The sequence below is a fragment of the Zootoca vivipara genome, chromosome 2, assembly GCF_965207765.1.
Source record: "Zootoca vivipara chromosome 2, rZooViv2.hap1.1, whole genome shotgun sequence".
Classification (NCBI taxonomy): Eukaryota; Metazoa; Chordata; class Lepidosauria; order Squamata; family Lacertidae; genus Zootoca; species Zootoca vivipara.
Window position 1 is genome coordinate 112709364 of NC_142584.1, and position 18417 is coordinate 112727780.

The window sequence follows — 18417 nt, forward strand, 5'->3', positions numbered from 1 at the left end:
AGATGTGTGAGGTATAAATAGTAAAATTATCATTATGGAATGGGACGTCCCTATTTCCATCAGAGAAATGTTGGAGGGTACTCTGCTTCTGCTTTGTCAGCAGTGAGCAGTCAGGTCAATGCGACCTATGCCTGCTGCTTCCACAGAAGAAAAAGGCCCTTGTGAATGACTGTATAAGTGCAGAGGCATTATGGGAGGCTCCTAACTTCATTACCTGGGCCTCCATCTGCACTATACATTTAAAGCAGTAACATACCATTTTAAACAGTCATGGCTTCTGGCAAAGAACCCTGGAAACTGGCTTGCTAAACAGAGCTGTAACTAGGGGGAGGTTGGCTTTTGTTTTTGTCCCCCGCCCCCTCCTCCAGAGGGATCCTCCAGAGGGATGCCATTGATGCTCCCATCCTCTGTGTGTGCAAATGCACATGGATATTTTTTTTATACCAGAGTGGTGCATGCTCTGGTTATCTCCCGCTTGGACTACTGCAATGTGCTCTATGTAGGGCTACCATTGAAGGTGACCCAGGAACTGCAATTAATCCAGAATGCAGCAGCTAGACTGGTGACTGGGAGTGGCCGCTGGGACCACAAAACACTGGTCCTGAGATATCTACACAGGCTCCCAGTACATTTCTGAGCACAATTCAAAGTGTTGGTACTGACCTTTAAAGCCCTAAACGGCCTCGACCCAGTATACCTGAAGGAGCGTCTCCACCCATATTGTTCAGCCCAGACACTGAGGTCCAGTGCCGAGGGCCTTCTGCCGGTTCCCTCATTGTGAGAAGTGAGGTTACAGGGAACCAGACAAGAAGGGCTTCTCGGTAGTGGCACCCACCCTGTGTGCCACTTCCTTCCATCAGATGTCAAGGAAATAAGCAGCTATCCTATTTTTAAAAGACATCTGAAGGCAGCCCTGTTTAGGGAAGTTTTTAATATTGAATGCTGTATTGTTTTAACACTTGATTGGGAGCCACCCAGAGTGACTGAGGGAGACTCAGGCAGATGGGCGGGGTACAAATAATATATAATTATTATTATTATTATTATTATTATTTACCAAACTGGGTCTTTGGCCTGGGTGAAATAAAGCCTACTTTTGCCCCTGTGCTAAGGGTGCAGAGAGTTTTTCAGGGACTCCTATCCTCCTCACAGAGCGACAATTTGCAGAGTGGTTTAACCAGTGCTTTTTTCTGGGAGTGACGCAGGGGTACGCATACCACTTAAACATTTTGTGAATCTAAGTTTGGCCTCATTGAGTGGCAGTATTTCAATATGAGTAGGAAAAATGAGAGTACCTCTAAACATTTTTTTTAGAAAAAAAGCACTGGGTTTAACAGTTTATTCCTTTTCCCAGGGGACTCTGAGAATTGTAGCTCTATGGTGGGGGTTATGGGTGTGCAAATTGCTCAATTACTCGAAGGGCAATTGAAATTTGTTAAAAACTGTTATGAATTGTATTTTCTTCCTCTCTTCATTTTCTAACTTTACCTGGTATAGAAGCTTTCCTTCTCCATTTCTCTTTTGTGCATGTATTTTTCTTCATCTGTAGTACATAACGATCACAGACAGTGATTCATACAAAACTGATTTCTTGTTCATTTCATTGGCTGGGGTTTTGTTTTCAGTGTGGCTGCTGGAAAATAAAAGACATGTTTCTGCCCGGTTTTGATCCGGGGACCTTTTGCGTGTTAGGCAAATGTGATAGCCGCTACACTACAGAAACCCAAGGGCAAAGGCTCCCCCATGCCAGCTTGCCCATATCTCAGTGCCCTTTGATAGCTCGGCTGGTAGAGCAGAGGACTGTAGGTGTACAAGTCAAGGCATCTTTGCATCAAATCCAGCTTGAAGGAGTTCTGCTTTCCAAGCTGAGCATCTTTGCCTGCACCCAAACTCGGATTCCCTGATACAAGGTTTAAAAATGATTCAGAATGCTGATAAACAGGTAAGGTGATTTGCAGAAAGTGAGCATGGGTTGAGGATTTTAGTTAGTGTTATTTATCTGTTTTAAATAACTGTTAAAAAATAATTAAACTAACAAAAGAGGACCCCCCAACTGGGAATCAAACCCAGTTTGTGTTGGTGATGAGAGTGCCAAATCCTAACCACTAAACCACCAGGTAGTACGACAGGGTGGAGGTGTCTGCAGACAGGTTTCTTCCTTAGCACATCACTCAATGTGACCCAATGTGCATTGCAGGGGGTTGGACTAGATGACCCTTGGGGTACCTTCCAACTCTACAATTCTGTGACCCTTTGAAAAGGAGCCAGAGTCAGGCTAGTGCTCCTTCTTCCTGGCAAAAGGATTCCCTGACCGGGAATTGAACCCGGGCCGTGGCGGTGAAAGCGCCAAATCCTGACCACTAGACCATCAGGGACAGATGAAACTAGCACCGCCTCCCTGACTTTCATTCCTTCACTCAATGGGTTTCGTTTGTTTGTTTTAAAGACAGTTTCGCTCTGTCCAAGCACATGGGCTTATCTGAGACACCAACACACATCCTCTCCCACCCAAAGCATCACTCCTGTCCTTGAATTCACAAGACAAAACACTCGGAGCTCTCGCTCAGAAAACAGAGGGGGCACACCCACCCTTTGCAAAAACAAAGTGATCTGCAAGCTACCTTCTCTGAGGCTCGAACTCAGGACCTTCAGATTATGAGACTGACGCGCTGCCTACTGCGCTAAGAAGGCTGCACAGAAATATGCCTGAGCACACTTTCAACAGAAACCCATGTCAGGTGTGGCCACAAGAAAAAACCTCTGCAAGAGCATCCCCTCCACGAGGGGAGGTGGGGGTGGGGAGGAAACACTTTCCCTTGCAGCATTTGGGGACACCGCAGAGAAGAGGCCAGTCAGAGAGGTGGCATGCTAGATTATAAAATTATGCATGTCATGGAGAAAGTGGAGAGAGAAAAGTTCTCTCATCACCCTAGAACTCGTGAGCATGCAGTGAAGCTGAATTTCGAAAGATTCAGGGCAAGTTAGAAAAGCATTTCTTCATGCACCACATTTAAAACAATGGAACTCATTCCCACAGGAAGCAGTGATGGCCACTGAACTGGGTAGCTTTAAAGAAGGATTAGACAAATTCAGGGTGGACTATCAAAGGCTAGTAGACCATTGTGAGAAGAGGATGCTAGGTCATTGGGTTCTCCTTATGTTTTTATGCTCCCTGTCTGGAAATCTAGCCCTGGCCAGTGTGGTGAGACTTACCAAATCACTCGACCAGCCAGGTCTGGACCAGGGTGTTGCCGTTCCACTTCTTGATGGGCCTGTTATCTAAATTCAAGGGCTCATCTAGGCTTCCATTGGCACCCTGCGAGATAGCAGCACACATTAACGACAACTAACTGTTCTGTCATGGAGTTTTCTTGGCAGGGATACTGGAGTGGCTTGCCAATTCCTTCTCCAGGTGGATCACGTTTAGTCAAAACACTCCACTATGACCTGTCCATCTTGGGTGGCCCTGCACGGCATAGCTCATAGCTTCTCTGAGTTATTCAAGCCCCTTCACCACGACAAGGCATTGATCCATGAAGCTGGACCATAAAGAAGGCTGATCGCCGAAGAATTGATGCTTTTGAATTATGGTGCTGGAGGAGACTCTTGAGAGTCCCATGGAATGCAAGAAGATCAAACCTATCCATTCTTAAGGAAATCAGCCCTGAGTGCTCACTGGAAGGACAGATCATTAAGCTGAGGCTCCAATACTTTGGCCACCTCATGAGAAGAGGAGAATCCTTGGAAAAGACCCTGATGTTGGGAAAGATGGAGGGCACAAGGAGAAGGGGACGACAGAGGACGAGATGGTTGGACAGTGTTCTCGAAGCTAGGAACATGAGTTTGACCAAACTGCGGGAGGCAGTGCAAGACAGGAGTGCCTGGCGTGCTCTGGTCCATGGGGTCACGAAGAGTCGGACACGACTAAACGACTAAACAACAACTGTTCTGTGTCCAACAAACAACACAGTACTTCTTATTTGGAAAGAAAATTACCTCCTCACAAGCTGTGTGAGTAGTGATGGGGTATCATATGAAGTCGCCAGTCCTGTGACCTGGGTTCATGCATGTCTTCCTCTCTTTTTCGCCCCTTGGAGAGGTGGGGGCAGCACAGCTATCCAAAGGTTTCGATGCCAGGGCGCCTGGCCACTGAGAAAAAGGTCCAGCCACCTTATCTTGCAACTTGGGAGTCTTGTTTCTGGGAGAAACTAGAACGGTGCTTGCTTTTGCCCTGGGCAGCCAAAGTAGCTCAGTTGGGAGAGCGTTAGACTGAAGATCTAAAGGTCCCTGGTTCAACCCCGGGCTTTGGCAAAGCTGTACAGGTCGTGTTCCTTTTGCATAGTCCATTCACTCCCTTTCATGGGCATTACCCCAAAGGACGCTCCCCTTGCTATGTGGAAAACTTCGGAAGAAAGGGAGCTCTCCTTTGAGCCTGGGGTGGTGGGATGCTGATCTGTGGTGCTTTGTTCACATGGGCCAAAATCCCACTGACTGGGGACTCTGCAGCATAAAATGTCTGCCTGGCTGTGCCATCCTTCCCTCTCAGAAAGGCAAAACACAGAGGAAGGAATTCACCACCAGCCGGGACTCAAGCCCAGGTCACAAGGTTGGGAACCTTGAATGTCTCTACACCCCTGGTGCAGCTGATGAGGACCATTGCCATCCAGAGGTGGAAAGCTTTAAGAAAGTGGCAAGGAATGTGCAAGGTCCCCTACACCCTAATAATAATAATAATAATAATAATAATAATAATAATAATAAATTTTATTTATACCCCGCCCTCCCCAGTCAAAACCGGGCTCAGGGCGGCTAACACCAATAAAATTACAATAAAACATAAAAAGCAATTAATTAAAATACAGATTAAAATACAATATTAAAATTTAAAATGCAGCCTCATTTTAAGTAGTTCATAAATCCAAGCCATGAGGGAGGAAAACACAGGGGTCAGACTAAGTCCAACCCAAAGGCCAGGCGGAACAGCTCTGTCTTGCAGGCCCTGCGGAAAGATGACAAATCCCGCAGGGCCCTGGTCTCCTATGAAAGAGCGTTCCACCAAGTTGGGGCCAATACTGAAAAGGCCCTGGCCCTAGTAGAGGCCAATCTAGCCACCTTATGGCTTGGGATCTCCAGAATATTGTTGTTTGTGGACCTTGAGGTCCTCCGCGGGGCATACCAGGAGAGGCGGTCCCGAGGTTTTAAAATATGTATTTATGTGTTGGATTAGCCCTGCTGGAGAGATTGCCACATGACTAGAGGGTGAGAGTCCTGCTGACCTTTAGAAGTGTTTGGCAAAATACCACATCTTTGCCACCAGTGGAAAAGGACCTCTTTTCTCTTTCTGGGTATTTGAGGCAGAAGCCAAAGGCAGCATCTGCCTAGCAGAGGGAAGTTATTGACCCAGCAACCTCTGAGTTATGGGCCCAGTGTACTCCCCCTGTGCCACTCTGCCGGGGGGGGGGGAGGCTTTTCAGCCAAATTGACCAGAACTGGACGCACTATTACAAATGTGGTTTGCACCATAAAATGAAAAGTGGCATTTATTGGCACTTTTACGCTCACTTCATTTCCTGATGATCCCTCAGATGGCATTCTCTTTTCACAGCTGCTGCGGTCTCTTCACTGAGCTATTCGTCTTGACCCCAAGATCTCTTTCCCACTCAAGTCACTGTTACAACAATCAAGATCCCCAACTCACCACCCGTGTCACCCAGAGTCTTCCCTGCTCGGTGCCCCAGTCCTGCCACTCAGCACCTGGCCCAGGGTGGGGCCTGGTGGGCTCTATAGAGGACTGCCGCCACCGCCACTGCTGGGCAGAGAGGGCTGTGTTTTGTTTCGTTTTAATTCCTGTTATTTTTTACCTATGTCATTTTAAACTGTATCAATGCTGTATTCTTAGTTTTGGATTTTGATTTATGTGGAAATTGTTTTCCATTTGGTTGTGTATTTTTTGATGTGGTTTATGTATTGTTTGTGACTTTTGTAATTGTGCTAATCCTGTATTGTTTTAATATTCGATTGGGAGCCGCCCAGAGTGGCTGGGGAGACTCAGCCAGATGGGCGGGGTACAAATAAAAAATTATTATTATTAAAAAAATTCCTTCAGTAGCACCTTAAACACCAACTAAGTTTTTATTTTGGTATGAGCTTTCGTGTGCATGCACACTTCGTCAGATATACTGAAACAGAAGTCACCAGACCCTTATGTATATTCAGAGGGTGGGGGGTGGGGTGATGGGAATGGGTGATGGGCTGATAGGAGTGGTAAACCTGTTGATGACTGTTAATGACTGTTAGTGACTGCAATTGGTCTTAGGGGGGGGGGAAGCAAGGGCTGAGGTGCTAAGGAAGCCCTTGCTTCCCCCCCCCCCCCCCCGCAAATGTGTAAACACATTTAACAGGGCAAAAGCCCCACTGAATTCAACAAGTACCTAAGTGTTGAGACAGAAAAGCTGTATTTGCATAGGGGGGTTTGAAGTTTGTGCCCTATTCAAGTTATTTGTGTTTTCTTCTTGTCTGAGTTCTCCAGAGCAAGGAGCCTTCCTGCCTGGTGTGGGTGAAGGGGTTAATTTCTAGAAATATATTAATTCAGTGTGAGTTTGAATAGCTGCAGAAGGTCTTGTGAGCAGAGGAAGGTGTAGAAATGAAACCAGGATTGAAGGTGATGGAGGCTGAACCTTTATGAGGAAAAGATTATTTATTCAGATTGGTCAAGTGTTACTGTTTCCTTAAGATCTCACCTGCAGAATAAATTCTGGAAAGGAAAAAGAAAAACACAACAACAATTGATTGACTATTTTGTTATTTCTGCTTATTTCGACTGGAATGAATCCTCCTCAAAGTGCCCTTGAGAGGCAAATGCTGCTGTTGTTTTAATCTGAGTCATTCTGGTCCAGAGAGAAACTCTTGCCTGTGAGGTGGATTCCATCTCCTCAGGAGATCCTGAAGTGGGTTTTATCTCCTGACAGGTGAAAGAAAGGGAGGATGGTATCTCCAGAAAATGAGGCTCCTGAGAAAGTGTAGAGTTCGGTTCCTGAGTCAGCATCAGAAAAAGACACCTCCTCCTCTTCATAGTCCACAGTCACTCGGATCCTTTTGGGCTCCCAAAGCAGGGACAGAGGGAGGTAATCAGGGGGGTCAAACGCCATGTACTCATCTCCCGACTTCCCCACAGCCCAGATCCCTCCCTCAGAACTTAAGTCAAAGTCACCCTTCCTCTCTGCAGACTTCCTAGTGACCCCCACAGTCCAGTAGACACACTTTCCCTCACTTTCCACAGTGACTTCCCAGAAATGGCAGCCTGCTGTGAATCCCTCACGTCCCAACACAGAAGTACGGTTGTTGAATCTCTCAGGATTGTCAGGCAGGTCTTGCTCTTTGTCTCCATATCTCACGCTTTTCCGATCCTCAGACAGGATGAGGCTGGGATGGGCTGTGTCTGGATCCAGAGTGACATTTGCTGTTGTAGGGGGAGGATGAGGGAAAGAGAAGAGAGGCAGGATCAGCTGAGAGTCAGAGGCAGACATCCCGAACCAAAAAACACCCCAGGTACCAGATTCCCTCTAAAAAAGGGGAGTTCTTTGCCTCACACCTAAAATTAGGAGTCTTCCAGAGTCTCGTCAGAATAAATACATTCCTTTTAGATTTTGAATCAGTTTTGTTCTTCTTTTACATAACACAATGCATTTATATTGTTTCCCTCCTTTCAATCTAGGTATCTTCCAAGAAGCAAAATCACCCAGGAAACATTATCCTATGCCAGGGTTCCTCAACCTCAGCCCTCCATGTGTTTTTGGCCGACAACTCCCATAGTCCCTAGCTAGCAGGACCAGTGGATGATGGGAATTGTAGCCTCAAAACATCTGGAGGGCCGAAGTTGAGGAAGCCTGTCCTATGCCCTTTTAAAATGTGGTTTTTTTGGGGGGGGCTATTGGATTATTATTAATTATGATGATGATGATGTATTTTGTGGTTTTATATCTTTATTTTATTCTGTGAACCGCCTTGAGACCCTTGGGTGTAGGGCAATATATAAATTCAATAAATAGTAAGAATAAGAATATTCAGCTCTTCTATGTTAGTGAAGGGGATAGTGGCCAGTAGACAGAAACTGCCCTCCTTTGGCACTTTCTGGGTGAATTAGCCTTTTGGAGCTCCCATGGGGTGTTGAATGACGACACCCCAGTTCAGTTCAGCAGAGAACAGCTATCGACCCCTTAATAACCTCATTTATAGTTAGAGTTGGGAAGAGCGTCAGTGCAGACTGATCAGCCCATTTTAGCTAAGCCGGAGGTAGGACTAATGCTGCTTCAAGGGTTAACGTTTCAATGAGGAAAACAAAGTTGGGCAACCTAGCAGATGCCCTTGCATTGTGAAACTTTCCGTAGAATCGTTGTACCACCAACATGCAAATTTCCTTTCCTGGTGCATGCTAAAAGCTCTTTAAATAATGTTTCGTCTTTTGCAGTTTTCACTGTAAAGCTGATTCATTGTCCTGAACTCACACCTGCATTTGTATATTTGAATTTTTCAGTGATGGCTCCAACCTGGTGGAATGCTCTGTCCTATGAGACTAGCGTCCTACAGGATTTAACCTCCTTCCGCCGGGCCTGTAAGACAGAGCTATTCCGCCTGGCCTTTAATTTGAACTCAGCCTGATCTTTTATTTCCCTTCTCTCCCCCCCCCCCCCCCGGTTTTATGAAGATTACCCACTCTGGGACCCCACAGCTATTTCTCCCCTGGCCTCCTCGCTGGCCCAAGTAGGTCTAATTTAGCCAGCTAGCCCTGGTGATTTGGGTGGATTCCCCCCAAATTGATTATTGAACTTGAATTATATTGTTATTCATGCTACTATACTGTATTTTAAGCTGCTTTTATGTTGTATTACAATTAAGTGTTTTAAATTTGTTGTTAGCCGCCCTGAGCCCGAGTTTTTGAACCGGGAAGGGTGGGGTATAAATAACAATTATTTATTCTTTCTTATTAAATACCTTGAAACAAGCTGTGCTTGAGGAAAAGTTGGCTACGGTGGAGTACCTATTGAACTAGAGTTAATACCATCACATGCATGGCTCCCACTCACAATCCCCACGGCAGGAAGATTTTTTTCTTTAAAAAAATATTAGGCAAAAAAATGAAAGAGAGCACTGTGCCTCCACAGTGAAGCGCCTCTTCCCAAAATTCCTCTGGAAGCAGAAGGATGTTTAGGGTGGGCTGTTTCTTTCTGGCCCCTTCCCACTAAGACCAACTCCTCCTCCCTGACCTGAGCTTGCTGAGCCATTTCAGACTACAGATTTCTCCCTACCAAATCAGCCATTAGCACCTGTCTTCTTGGAACTGCTTTTTAAACTTCCAGAAGATGAAGCCTTCCTTGGTGCCTTAATAAGACCAGGGGTGCAGACAGTGCTGGATCTGGCCAGCAAAACAGATCTCCCTGTGGGCTAAATTTTCAAGGGGGGGGGGCTACTGACAAGGCTGCCTCTGATTCTCAGGTGATTGAAGCCAGAAACTGGAAGCAACTTCCTGGTGGCATCAGTTTGGCTCCTGCTGGAAAGAGGATTTTGGATGAGATGGACTCTTGGTCTAACATAGCTGCGAAGTGCTTTGGTCACATAAAGCAAACAAACTATCTCTAGGCAGGCAGAGAACTTAGTCTTATACATCTGGGCAGTTTCTTTGGAGGGGAAGCCCTCTCCCCATCCTCTCCCTACCCTGTCTGCACCTTCAATCCCAGCGTCTCTGCCTTTGTTGTACATAGGGAAAACCCAAACAGCAAGACCAGAGTCAAGCTATGGATGGTTCTTCACAGACCCCATGAAAGACTAGGCCCGACCCCTTCTGTGAATTTAGGCCTCCATGTGAAACTTACCTCTCTGAAGATTTCTGAGTAATGGGTCATCTGAGGAAGCAAAAAGATATAATGTTTAATCTTGTTACGAAAGTATTACATCATAAGCAAGCATCTGTTGTTTCCTTATTTCAAGCAGAAGATTAAATCAGAGAACAAAGAACTGCAAACAAGAAACAGTATGACTAAGAAATTAAAGACACTAACATAGATGGCCCTCGGAAACCTTTAAAACTCTACTATTCTGTGCTTCTATGTGAAAACCAGGAACGGTACTCCATACTAGAAAATCGCAAAATAAAATCAATTTGAATCCACGAATGAAATAGAGATCTATACTGGATGACTGGAAGGCCGGAAGTGCCATTTCAATCTTTTAAAAAGATCCAAAAGAGAGCTGAAGGAAGGTTAAGATCTGCCCCAAGTATAAACTGGTGGGAAATAGGTGCTGAAGCCGGAATTTTCAAGCATGACTACAAACCAAATTCCAGAGGAAGAATTGGCAGAGCTTTAAAAAGTAATTCCAAGGGTCTCATGCAATATGAAGTCCTCCTTCATAGAATGGGGTTGATCTCATAAGTAGTGTGAGTCCTTTAAGACTCTTGAAAGGTACTGTAAGTCTTTGAAGTCACACACACCCCCACACACAATCAAGCGATATATAAAATTTTATGAAATAGATAAAAATAAAACTAAAAAATCAAGTAGAAAACCAGGCAGGAATGGAACTCTTCCATTAGTCCCAGACTGATGTGCAGGTTCTTCACAGGGAACAGCTATGCCCCCAACACATATCTTCAAACCCTCTTCCAGTTCATTCATGAGACATACAAAGAACCCAAACACCACTAGAGGACTGTTACCCAGAGTTACGCCATTGATGGGGGTCCCAAAATCTGCAGCACAGATGGTTCAACACCAATGAAATATCAGTCCCCATCCCACCTGTGAAATTGTTTTCCCAATGAAATTTACCTTCCTGAAGCTGTTCTTTGAATAACAGAGCATCTGAGGAAGCAAAAAGATATAGTGTAAGGGCAACACTCTTCCACCTGAAATAAATCTCCATACAAAAGTAACACTTCATAACATAGCATCTTCAATTTTTTAAAAAAAGATTAAGAAGTATAATTTTTTTTATAAATCATAGGAAGAATCTATGAAAACCACAAAAGCTTTGAAACTCCGAAATTGTAAAGCAAGCTTACAAACATCAGAATAAAAATATTCAGCATAAATCCTGATATTCTCTGAGTTTTGTCACTAAAATTGGTGTCAAGGGTGGAGGGCTGGAGAGGAGGCAGCACAATAGGAATCCTGTAAAAGGATAAAGAGGGGAGATGGAGGCAGGCTTAACATCTGCCCCAAGTAAAGTGGTGGGGAAAATTATTAAAGGCAAAATTGTGAACCACAAGGAGAAGCGAAGGTCGATGAGGAAGGACTGGCATCTCTCTCATGCAAAAGGAAGCCCTTCTTCACAAACCTTCTACAAATCTTTCAGATTGTTAACAAGCGTAATTGTGCCCATTTGGGCTCATGAGCTCTTGTTTCCATCCTCAATGGGGGAACTCTCAGGAGATCTTGAAGGCTGAAGCACTAGATATGGCAGCTGCAGAGGGACGTCTGAGAAGAAGACGGCTCAGGCCTTGGCTCCACTGCTGAGAAACAAGCCTAAGCAGGCGGCAGAGGTAGAACTGGGGGCTTCTTAATGCCCATTGACTCCGTTCAGAGCAGGAGAACCTCCAAAAGGACAACCCCAGATTGTGTAGACGGGGAACCAAAAGGAAAAGGAGGTTCCGTATAATTGAAAACAGATGCACACTGGAGGAAAAAATCCTGACTTTACTCTATGTTTAAGGCTTTCTTTACAGGATCCAGAGTGACAATATACACGGGGGAAAGGAAATGATCGCTGGAACACCAAGAAGGAAACTACCCTCTCTGCAGCAGGAATGAAATTCAACGCAACAAGAGCCTGGCATGTTCAGTTCTGAACTAATATAAAGCCTAGTGTAAAATCCTTGCAGGCAGTTTTCATTACCTTCAAATTGTTCCATGACATCCTCCACAAGGATATTTATATCACAAAATTCCGAGATCCTCTTCTTCAGCTCTGGAAATAAAGCCATTGGATTCTCTTGACTCTCCCTTTTCTCATACCTGGTGAAAAGAAAAACACTGTTAGCCTCTACAAATCCACAATTCCTAGTACATGAAAAAAATGGAATTGAGGAAGAGAATTGCAGAAAGTTTAGAGCAGGGGCCCCCAGACTATGGCCCGCGGGCCAGATGCGGCCCAATTGGCCTCCCAATCCGGCCTGCGACGACCCCCGCCGCCTGCTCTTACGGCGCGCAGCGCGGCAGCGCACTTCCAGATCGGAAAAAAGCGCCGAAAATCGTTTGTGCGCATGCATATGGGCCTCTCCCGACCCAGAAGAGATCATTTCCGGTGCACTTCCGGGTCGGGGGAGGCCCATACGCATGCCCCCAAACGATTTTCAGCGATTTTTGGAAGCGCGCCACCGCGCCAGTAAGTGTGTGTGTGCATACGCACGGGTGCACACTCCCCCGCCCTCCGGCCCGCTGCGCACGCACTCCCCTGCCCTCCGGCCCAAAGCCGGGTAAGTCTGGGGACCCCTGGTTTAGAGGGACAGGCAGGCACAAAGGGCAAAGATTCTTTCTCACTATGAACTCCACAGCCAGACATCACAGGGCCAGAACAGCAACCCCAGGCCTCTGAGTCTCCCCACTGATGTCTATTCAAAGAACAATAAATGAATATAACATGCAGGAGACAGAGAAGAAGAGGAGGAGGAGTTTGGATTTGATATCACGCTTTATCACTACCCTTAAAAAAAGGTAAAGGTACCCCTGACCATTAGGTCCAGTCGTGACCGACTCTGGGGTTGCGCGCTCATCTCGCATTATTGGCCGAGGGAGCCGGCGTATAGCTTCCAGGTCATGTGGCCAGCATGACAAAGCCACTTCTGGCGAACCAGTTTACCGTTTACCTTCCCGCTGTAGCGGTTCCTATTTATCTACTTGCATTTTGACGTGCTTTCGAACTGCTAGGTTGGCATCACTACCCTTAAGGAGTCTCAAAGCAGCTAACATTCTCCTTTCCCTTCCTCCCCCACAACAAACACTCTGTGAGGTGAGTGGGGCTGAGAGACTTCAGAGAAGTGTGACTAGCCCAAGGTCACCCATCAGCTGCATGTGGAAGAGTGGAGACGCAAACCCGGTTCCCCAGATTACAAGTCTACCGCTCTTAACCACTACACCACACTGGCTCCAGTCCTGCATGAGGTGATTGGGGGGGGGGGGAGAAGGCAGAACTCTGATCTTGATCCTTGGAGCGAGAATTGGAGTGCTACAAGGTCAAAAGAGGGGGCCCTACTTTTACTTGTGAGATACTGCAGGGAATGAGCCCTACAGTCTCTCCCCTGCAGCCCCTGGAGGGGCATGTTTGAGGTCCTTGCATCCCAACCTCCTGGAGGGATGCTAATGGGAATGAGCCAGATCCACGTACCTCTGCAAGGTGCTTCTCACATCCTAAAGGGAAAAAGAGAAGAGAATTCACTGCACACCACAGGCCACACTAGGAAGACCCCCTCAGAATGGAGGAACAGCCTGGCCCTCGGATGTCAGTCTGCCTGACATATGATTTTTTGGGGGGTAGGGATCAGCCAATTTTGCTTTCTCTCAGTTTACATTTTTCCAATGTTAAGTTCTTAAGTTACCCAGTCCTAAGTTCTTGAGGACAGAAACGGTTTTTTTTCTCCCGGGGGTGAGATAAATAGACATGATGACAAGGCCTTAGTTGAGTCAAGACAACATACCAGCGTGAAGGCGCTGCAAGATTTGTTACTTCATATGACTAGTAGCGCTGGGTGACCTTTGTGAGCATCCCTGTACTCTAGGCATCTCACATGAGTCCCTAAAACAATGGCGGTTGTCCCTTGTCTGCCTCTGGGTGAGAGGATGGGGCAAGAGGGAAGGACAATCTCAATGCCTAAAACCTGGGGTGTCAAATAGGAGACAATTCTTTTCTGCAAAGGGCAGAAAACCACATCCAGTTCCATCCACCACAGAAGAATCTCTAGTCTGTATTCATCCCAGCTCTCCTGACCAGAGCCTCCATATACTGAACCCCATACTACTTGCATAGATGAATGAGGCACTTAAAAGTTTGCCGGCACCCTTTTCCAGGAGTGAAGCCTTGGTGCTGCTCCTGCTACCATCTTACCTGCAGGAGTTCGTTCGCTGGCTTCTGGCGCTTCTCCTCCAACTCCTGGATGCTCCTTTCAAGAGAGGAGAGATCGCTGGAGAATCTGGCCAGCTGCTCATCCCTTTCCCTTGCAATCTCCTCCTCTACGTCTTCTATCTGATTCAGCAGGTGTTTTTCTTGTTCCTCCAGGAACTGCCGCAGTTGCCTGAGCTTCTCTGCAGTTTTCTGCCTCTCCGTTTCTGTCAATTTCTGCAAGAAGCAGGAAGAAATAGGAAAAGAGGCGGCCGGAGTCTGGGATGTGTATTTACAACATCAGAAGGAGACACAAGAGGAATTCCACAGGAAGGCCATGTTTGATTTTTCATACAGGTGAAACTCAGAAAATCAGAATATCGTCGAAAAGTGCATTTATTTCAGTAATGCAACTTTTTTTTTTTTTTTGGAAATTCCACAGTGATAAAACAAATGATTACAATAATACAAAAAAATTGCTATTACATATCATTAATTACATTCCATTTATAATTGACCCACCTAACGACAAATAAGTACAATTACAACAAATAAAGGCTTGACATATCTTGCTTTGCATGTCATGCATCTATTTCATATATTGGTTTCACCTTTTAAGTTGTGTTATTGAAATAAATCAGGGGTGGCCAACTTCCAAGAGACTGCGATCTACTCACAGAGTTTAAAAAGTGGCAGTGATCTACCCCCTTTTTGGGGTTCAGGTCAAAGTTGTGGAGCTTTTTTTTAAGAAGGAAAGCCCTGTTTTGGGGGGTTCACATAAAATTTGTAAAAGAGCTTCTTTAGGGAAGAAAGCAATGTTGAGCTTTTTTTTTTAGGAAGGAAAGCCCTGTTTTTTTGTGGTTCAGGTCATTTTAGGGGTGCAGGGCAAAGATGTTGAGCTTTTTTAGGGCAGCCACAGTTGTTCAGCTTCTTTAGGGGGAGCAAGTGATCTACCAGTGTTCTACCACAGACGTCCAGGGATCTACTGGTAGATCACGATCTACCTGTTGGACATGCCTGAAATAAATGCACTTTTTGACGATATTCTAAGTTTCCAAGTTTCACCTGTAGACATAAAACCAACACCTAGCAGCTAAAGAAGCCCTCTTCTTCAGACATTAAAGTAAACATTGGAGGGTGGCAGGAGGTTGAAGGGATGAACACACTCTCTACCCTCTCCACTGCCATTTCTATTGCCTTCCATTTTGTTTATGACCACAGCATAAAGCAAGAGCCTTGTCATGTGGAAGAATGAGAAACAGGGAGAGGCTGAAATGGGCAGATTTCCCATCCCTCCTCAGTCCTGACTTGATTCTTCGAGTACCCGGTGGTTGTTCCCTCCCTAATAATCATAGTGATACTTACGAGGAGGGTTTGGCTTTCCTTTTCCAGGTCCACTTGATAGGCTATAATTTTCTCTCTCTCTTTCATCAGGATCTGCAGGCGGATGCTGATCTGTCCCTAAAGAGGAAAGAAAAAACTCAGGCTAGACACAGAGAGATGGAGAGATAAATTGATTATCACCCTGACTTCTAACATGCGGTGGCCCTGCTCTTAAATGGTTTCTCTCCCTCTTCCGATTCATTAATACTTTTAATTGAGCAGAACCCGGCCAGATGGGCGGGGTATAAATAATAAATTATTATTATTATTATTATTATTATTATTATTATTATTATTTAATATGCAACAGCTAATGCTTGTATTTTTACGTTTTTAATAAATGATTATAGATAAACTGCAAAAGTTTGGATAAAAACCATAAAAGATTTATTGAGGTGAGAGCATTTTTAGCAGGCTTTGCCAATCTTGCTACCCTGGCAGAAGTTTTGTTTAGGGAACTTTTTAATGTTTAATGTAATTTTAATATTCTGTTGGGAGTCACGCAGAGTGGCTGGGGAAACCCAGCCAGATGGGTGGGGTATAAATAATAAATTATTATTATTGTTATCCATTTTAGCGTAAAGTAAAAAATACAAATGAACAAAAATATTCAAAGTCACAAAACATAAGTGGTTATATCTTCCACATAAACAATAGGCTATGTAGAAAAATGGAAGCTGCCAGGACTGGCTCAATACATTTCATTGCCTGGGGGTAACCATAAAAATAGGGTGCCCCTCACCATGTCTCACTCATACAAAAAGCAAGTACTGTATTTGCCTAGCTGGGATCTAGAGAGGACCTTTTTGAGCCCTTTGAAGCCTAGGAGGTTTTGGCAGACAGAGATGTTGAGTGCCACCCACAAACGTGGCTACTTTATGGCTCCCCTCCAACTTCCCAGGGTGTCTGAGCCAGGGGAACTGCGTTGTCCCCCTCCTCTAAAAAAAACAATAATGGGAGAGGGTGGGTGACCGGACATCAAAAGTGTTCCACCTCAGTGCAAACCTATCACCTTCTGCCAGCTCCCCCCACCCCACAGGCTCCTAGTGGAGATGCAGCCCTGGGAGTTGGAAAGGAGCCAAGGGTCATCTAGTCCAACCCCTGCAATGCAAGAAGCACAGGTAAGATTTGTAGATTTACCGCAGCATGCAATTTATGGCTACTATGCGATGCACCCATCCTCGGAGACAAGTCTTATTAGCATCATCGTTGCTATCTTTTTATTACCCCAAAGGGGTAGCAGTGTTGGACTAGGGCAGAAAACAACAATGAGAAAGTCCCAGGACTTCACAAGCTTACTATAGGTGCTGCAATGTGTATTGATAAAATTTCAAATCCTTAAAAGGAAGGGGATCAATTTATCTGTTTATGGGTGCTATTCCATCCTTACTCAGGAGCAAGCTCCACTGAACAACCAGCATGCAAATGGCATCCAGACAATGAATGGCATGCCTTGTTCAGACCTGTGAGCCAGGGAAAAGCACCCAAGAAGAATCCACAGCTATTCCCTCCCCCGCTCAAGATCCCGAGTGGTTTCCTACCTTGTACTCCTCGTAAGCCTCCTCCAGAGGAATCACCTTGTGGTTTTCATGTTCCTTGGATTTGCCACACGCCACACAGATGGGGGCTTCATCCTCCTTGCAGAAGAGCTTCAGAGGCTTCCGGTGCTCCTTGCAGACTTTCCCTCCTTCCTCCTTTCCCTCTTGGAGGCTGAGCTTTTTGATTAATTCCACAAAGTTTGCCAGCTGTCGGTTGGGGATGAGATTATTTTGCTGGGCTGTTTTTCTGCATTGAGGGCAGGAAGCCTCTGCCTCCGATTCCCCCCAGCAACGGATCAGGCAGGCTCGGCAGAAGTTGTGCCCACACTCTGGGATGGTCACTGGATCCTTGAAGTAATCCACACAGATGGAGCAAGTGGCTTCATCACGGAGATCCTGGACGGGATCCCCAGCAGCAACAGCAGCCATGGCTCCCTCGCGCCAATGTAAGAGTTAAATGTAATTTCCTCCCATCTCACTTCCTGGGTTTTTCTGCAAATGACTCCGGAGCTTATTGCCCACGTGATTTAGTCTTGCTCGTTTACTCTCTGCTTTGGATTTCTTATACAGTACTGTCATGAGAATGCAATGTGTACGTACTTTTATAAACAAATAAAATAAAGGAAATCCTTGGCACCGTGCAGCAGCATCTTCCGCTTTAAGAAAATCCTCCTCCCGGAGGGCAGAGCTTTGTAGCAGCCCGAGATCCCTCCCTGCTCCCCCACCTCCTGGATTGGACATCTTGATCCCCTGCTCAGCTCTGGGATCTGGTGGGGGTGGGCAGAGATTTTTCAGGGGAGGAGCTGCCCTTTCTCCCCTGCTTCGAATCAACTAGTTTGGGTGAACAAAGTTCATTGAAATATTTCCAATAGTGTCTGTGAACTGCACCAGAAAGTACCTCCCATAAACGCTGGTGGAACTAGAGGTGAATTATATTTCTTTTGGGTAAAATGCTTAGAGATTTTATTACCATCAGTCAAGCAGTACAAAAATGTTAGATAAAATAAGTGAATCAAGGACAGCCTCGACAGATCTGTCGGCTAGACTGTGGTGCTGATTACGCCAAGGTTGCAGGTTGTTTTAAATAAAATCTGGCCTTATTCCCTTATGGGGTACATAAGAGCCTTGCAGAGTTCTCCATCGGTAGGAGGAAATAACAGAGCCAACCAGAGAATATTGAGAAGCAAAGCAGCTAGTAAGCTTGATCTTTATTGACTGTTGCAACAGGGTGTTTTCTCTCACACACAGGAGGAAAGAAAAGAACCCCCTCCCAAACGTGCGCCAGCCCCTATGTAGCCTTTTGAAATTGCCCCCTCAAACTCAAGACCCGCCCCAGAAGCATCATGCATACATCACAGAAGGGGTGTAGCCCAAGACCACCACCCCAGATACGTCACTTACATCATAG

General features: G+C 45.6%; 1 protein-coding gene and 4 non-coding genes across 5 annotated transcripts; 1 reads left to right on the forward strand and 4 right to left on the reverse strand.

Moving 5' to 3' along the window:
* Positions 1 to 1650: 1650 nt before the first annotated feature.
* On the reverse strand, positions 1651 to 1723 carry TRNAV-AAC (transfer RNA valine (anticodon AAC)). The gene has a single exon. It is a non-coding gene; the product is annotated as a tRNA-Val (tRNA).
* A 580-nt stretch (positions 1724 to 2303) lies between these two features.
* TRNAE-UUC (transfer RNA glutamic acid (anticodon UUC)) lies at positions 2304 to 2375 on the reverse strand. The gene has a single exon. It is a non-coding gene; the product is annotated as a tRNA-Glu (tRNA).
* Positions 2376 to 2618: 243 nt separating this feature from the next.
* Positions 2619 to 2691, reverse strand: TRNAM-CAU (transfer RNA methionine (anticodon CAU)). The gene has a single exon. It is a non-coding gene; the product is annotated as a tRNA-Met (tRNA).
* A 1547-nt stretch (positions 2692 to 4238) lies between these two features.
* Positions 4239 to 4311, forward strand: TRNAF-GAA (transfer RNA phenylalanine (anticodon GAA)). The gene has a single exon. It is a non-coding gene; the product is annotated as a tRNA-Phe (tRNA).
* A 2367-nt stretch (positions 4312 to 6678) lies between these two features.
* Positions 6679 to 17717, reverse strand: LOC118081280 (zinc finger protein RFP). Its single transcript, XM_035107707.3, has 8 exons — positions 17013 to 17717; positions 15454 to 15549; positions 14095 to 14325; positions 13378 to 13400; positions 11890 to 12008; positions 10824 to 10856; positions 9870 to 9899; positions 6679 to 7459 (listed from the first exon to the last, which is right to left on the reverse strand). Exons 1-8 carry the CDS (start codon positions 17436 to 17438, stop codon positions 6933 to 6935), a joined length of 1485 nt encoding a protein of 494 aa, XP_034963598.3. The 5' UTR covers positions 17439 to 17717; the 3' UTR covers positions 6679 to 6932.
* Between the last annotated feature and the right edge of the window lie 700 nt (positions 17718 to 18417).

Bases quoted from the DNA above. Each gene is read 5' to 3' on its own strand.
- LOC118081280 (XM_035107707.3), bottom strand. From the start codon at position 17,438: ATGGCTGCTGTTGCTGCTGGGGATCCCGTCCAGGATCTCCGTGATGAA. The intron at 13,401-14,094 runs GTAAGATGGTAG...TTTTCCCTTTAG, and splicing joins CAGCGAACGAACTCCTGCAG to GATGTGAGAAGCACCTTGCA. The intron at 10,857-11,889 runs GTAATGAAAACT...TTGCTTCCTCAG, and splicing joins TGTCATGGAACAATTTGAAG to ATGCTCTGTTATTCAAAGAA.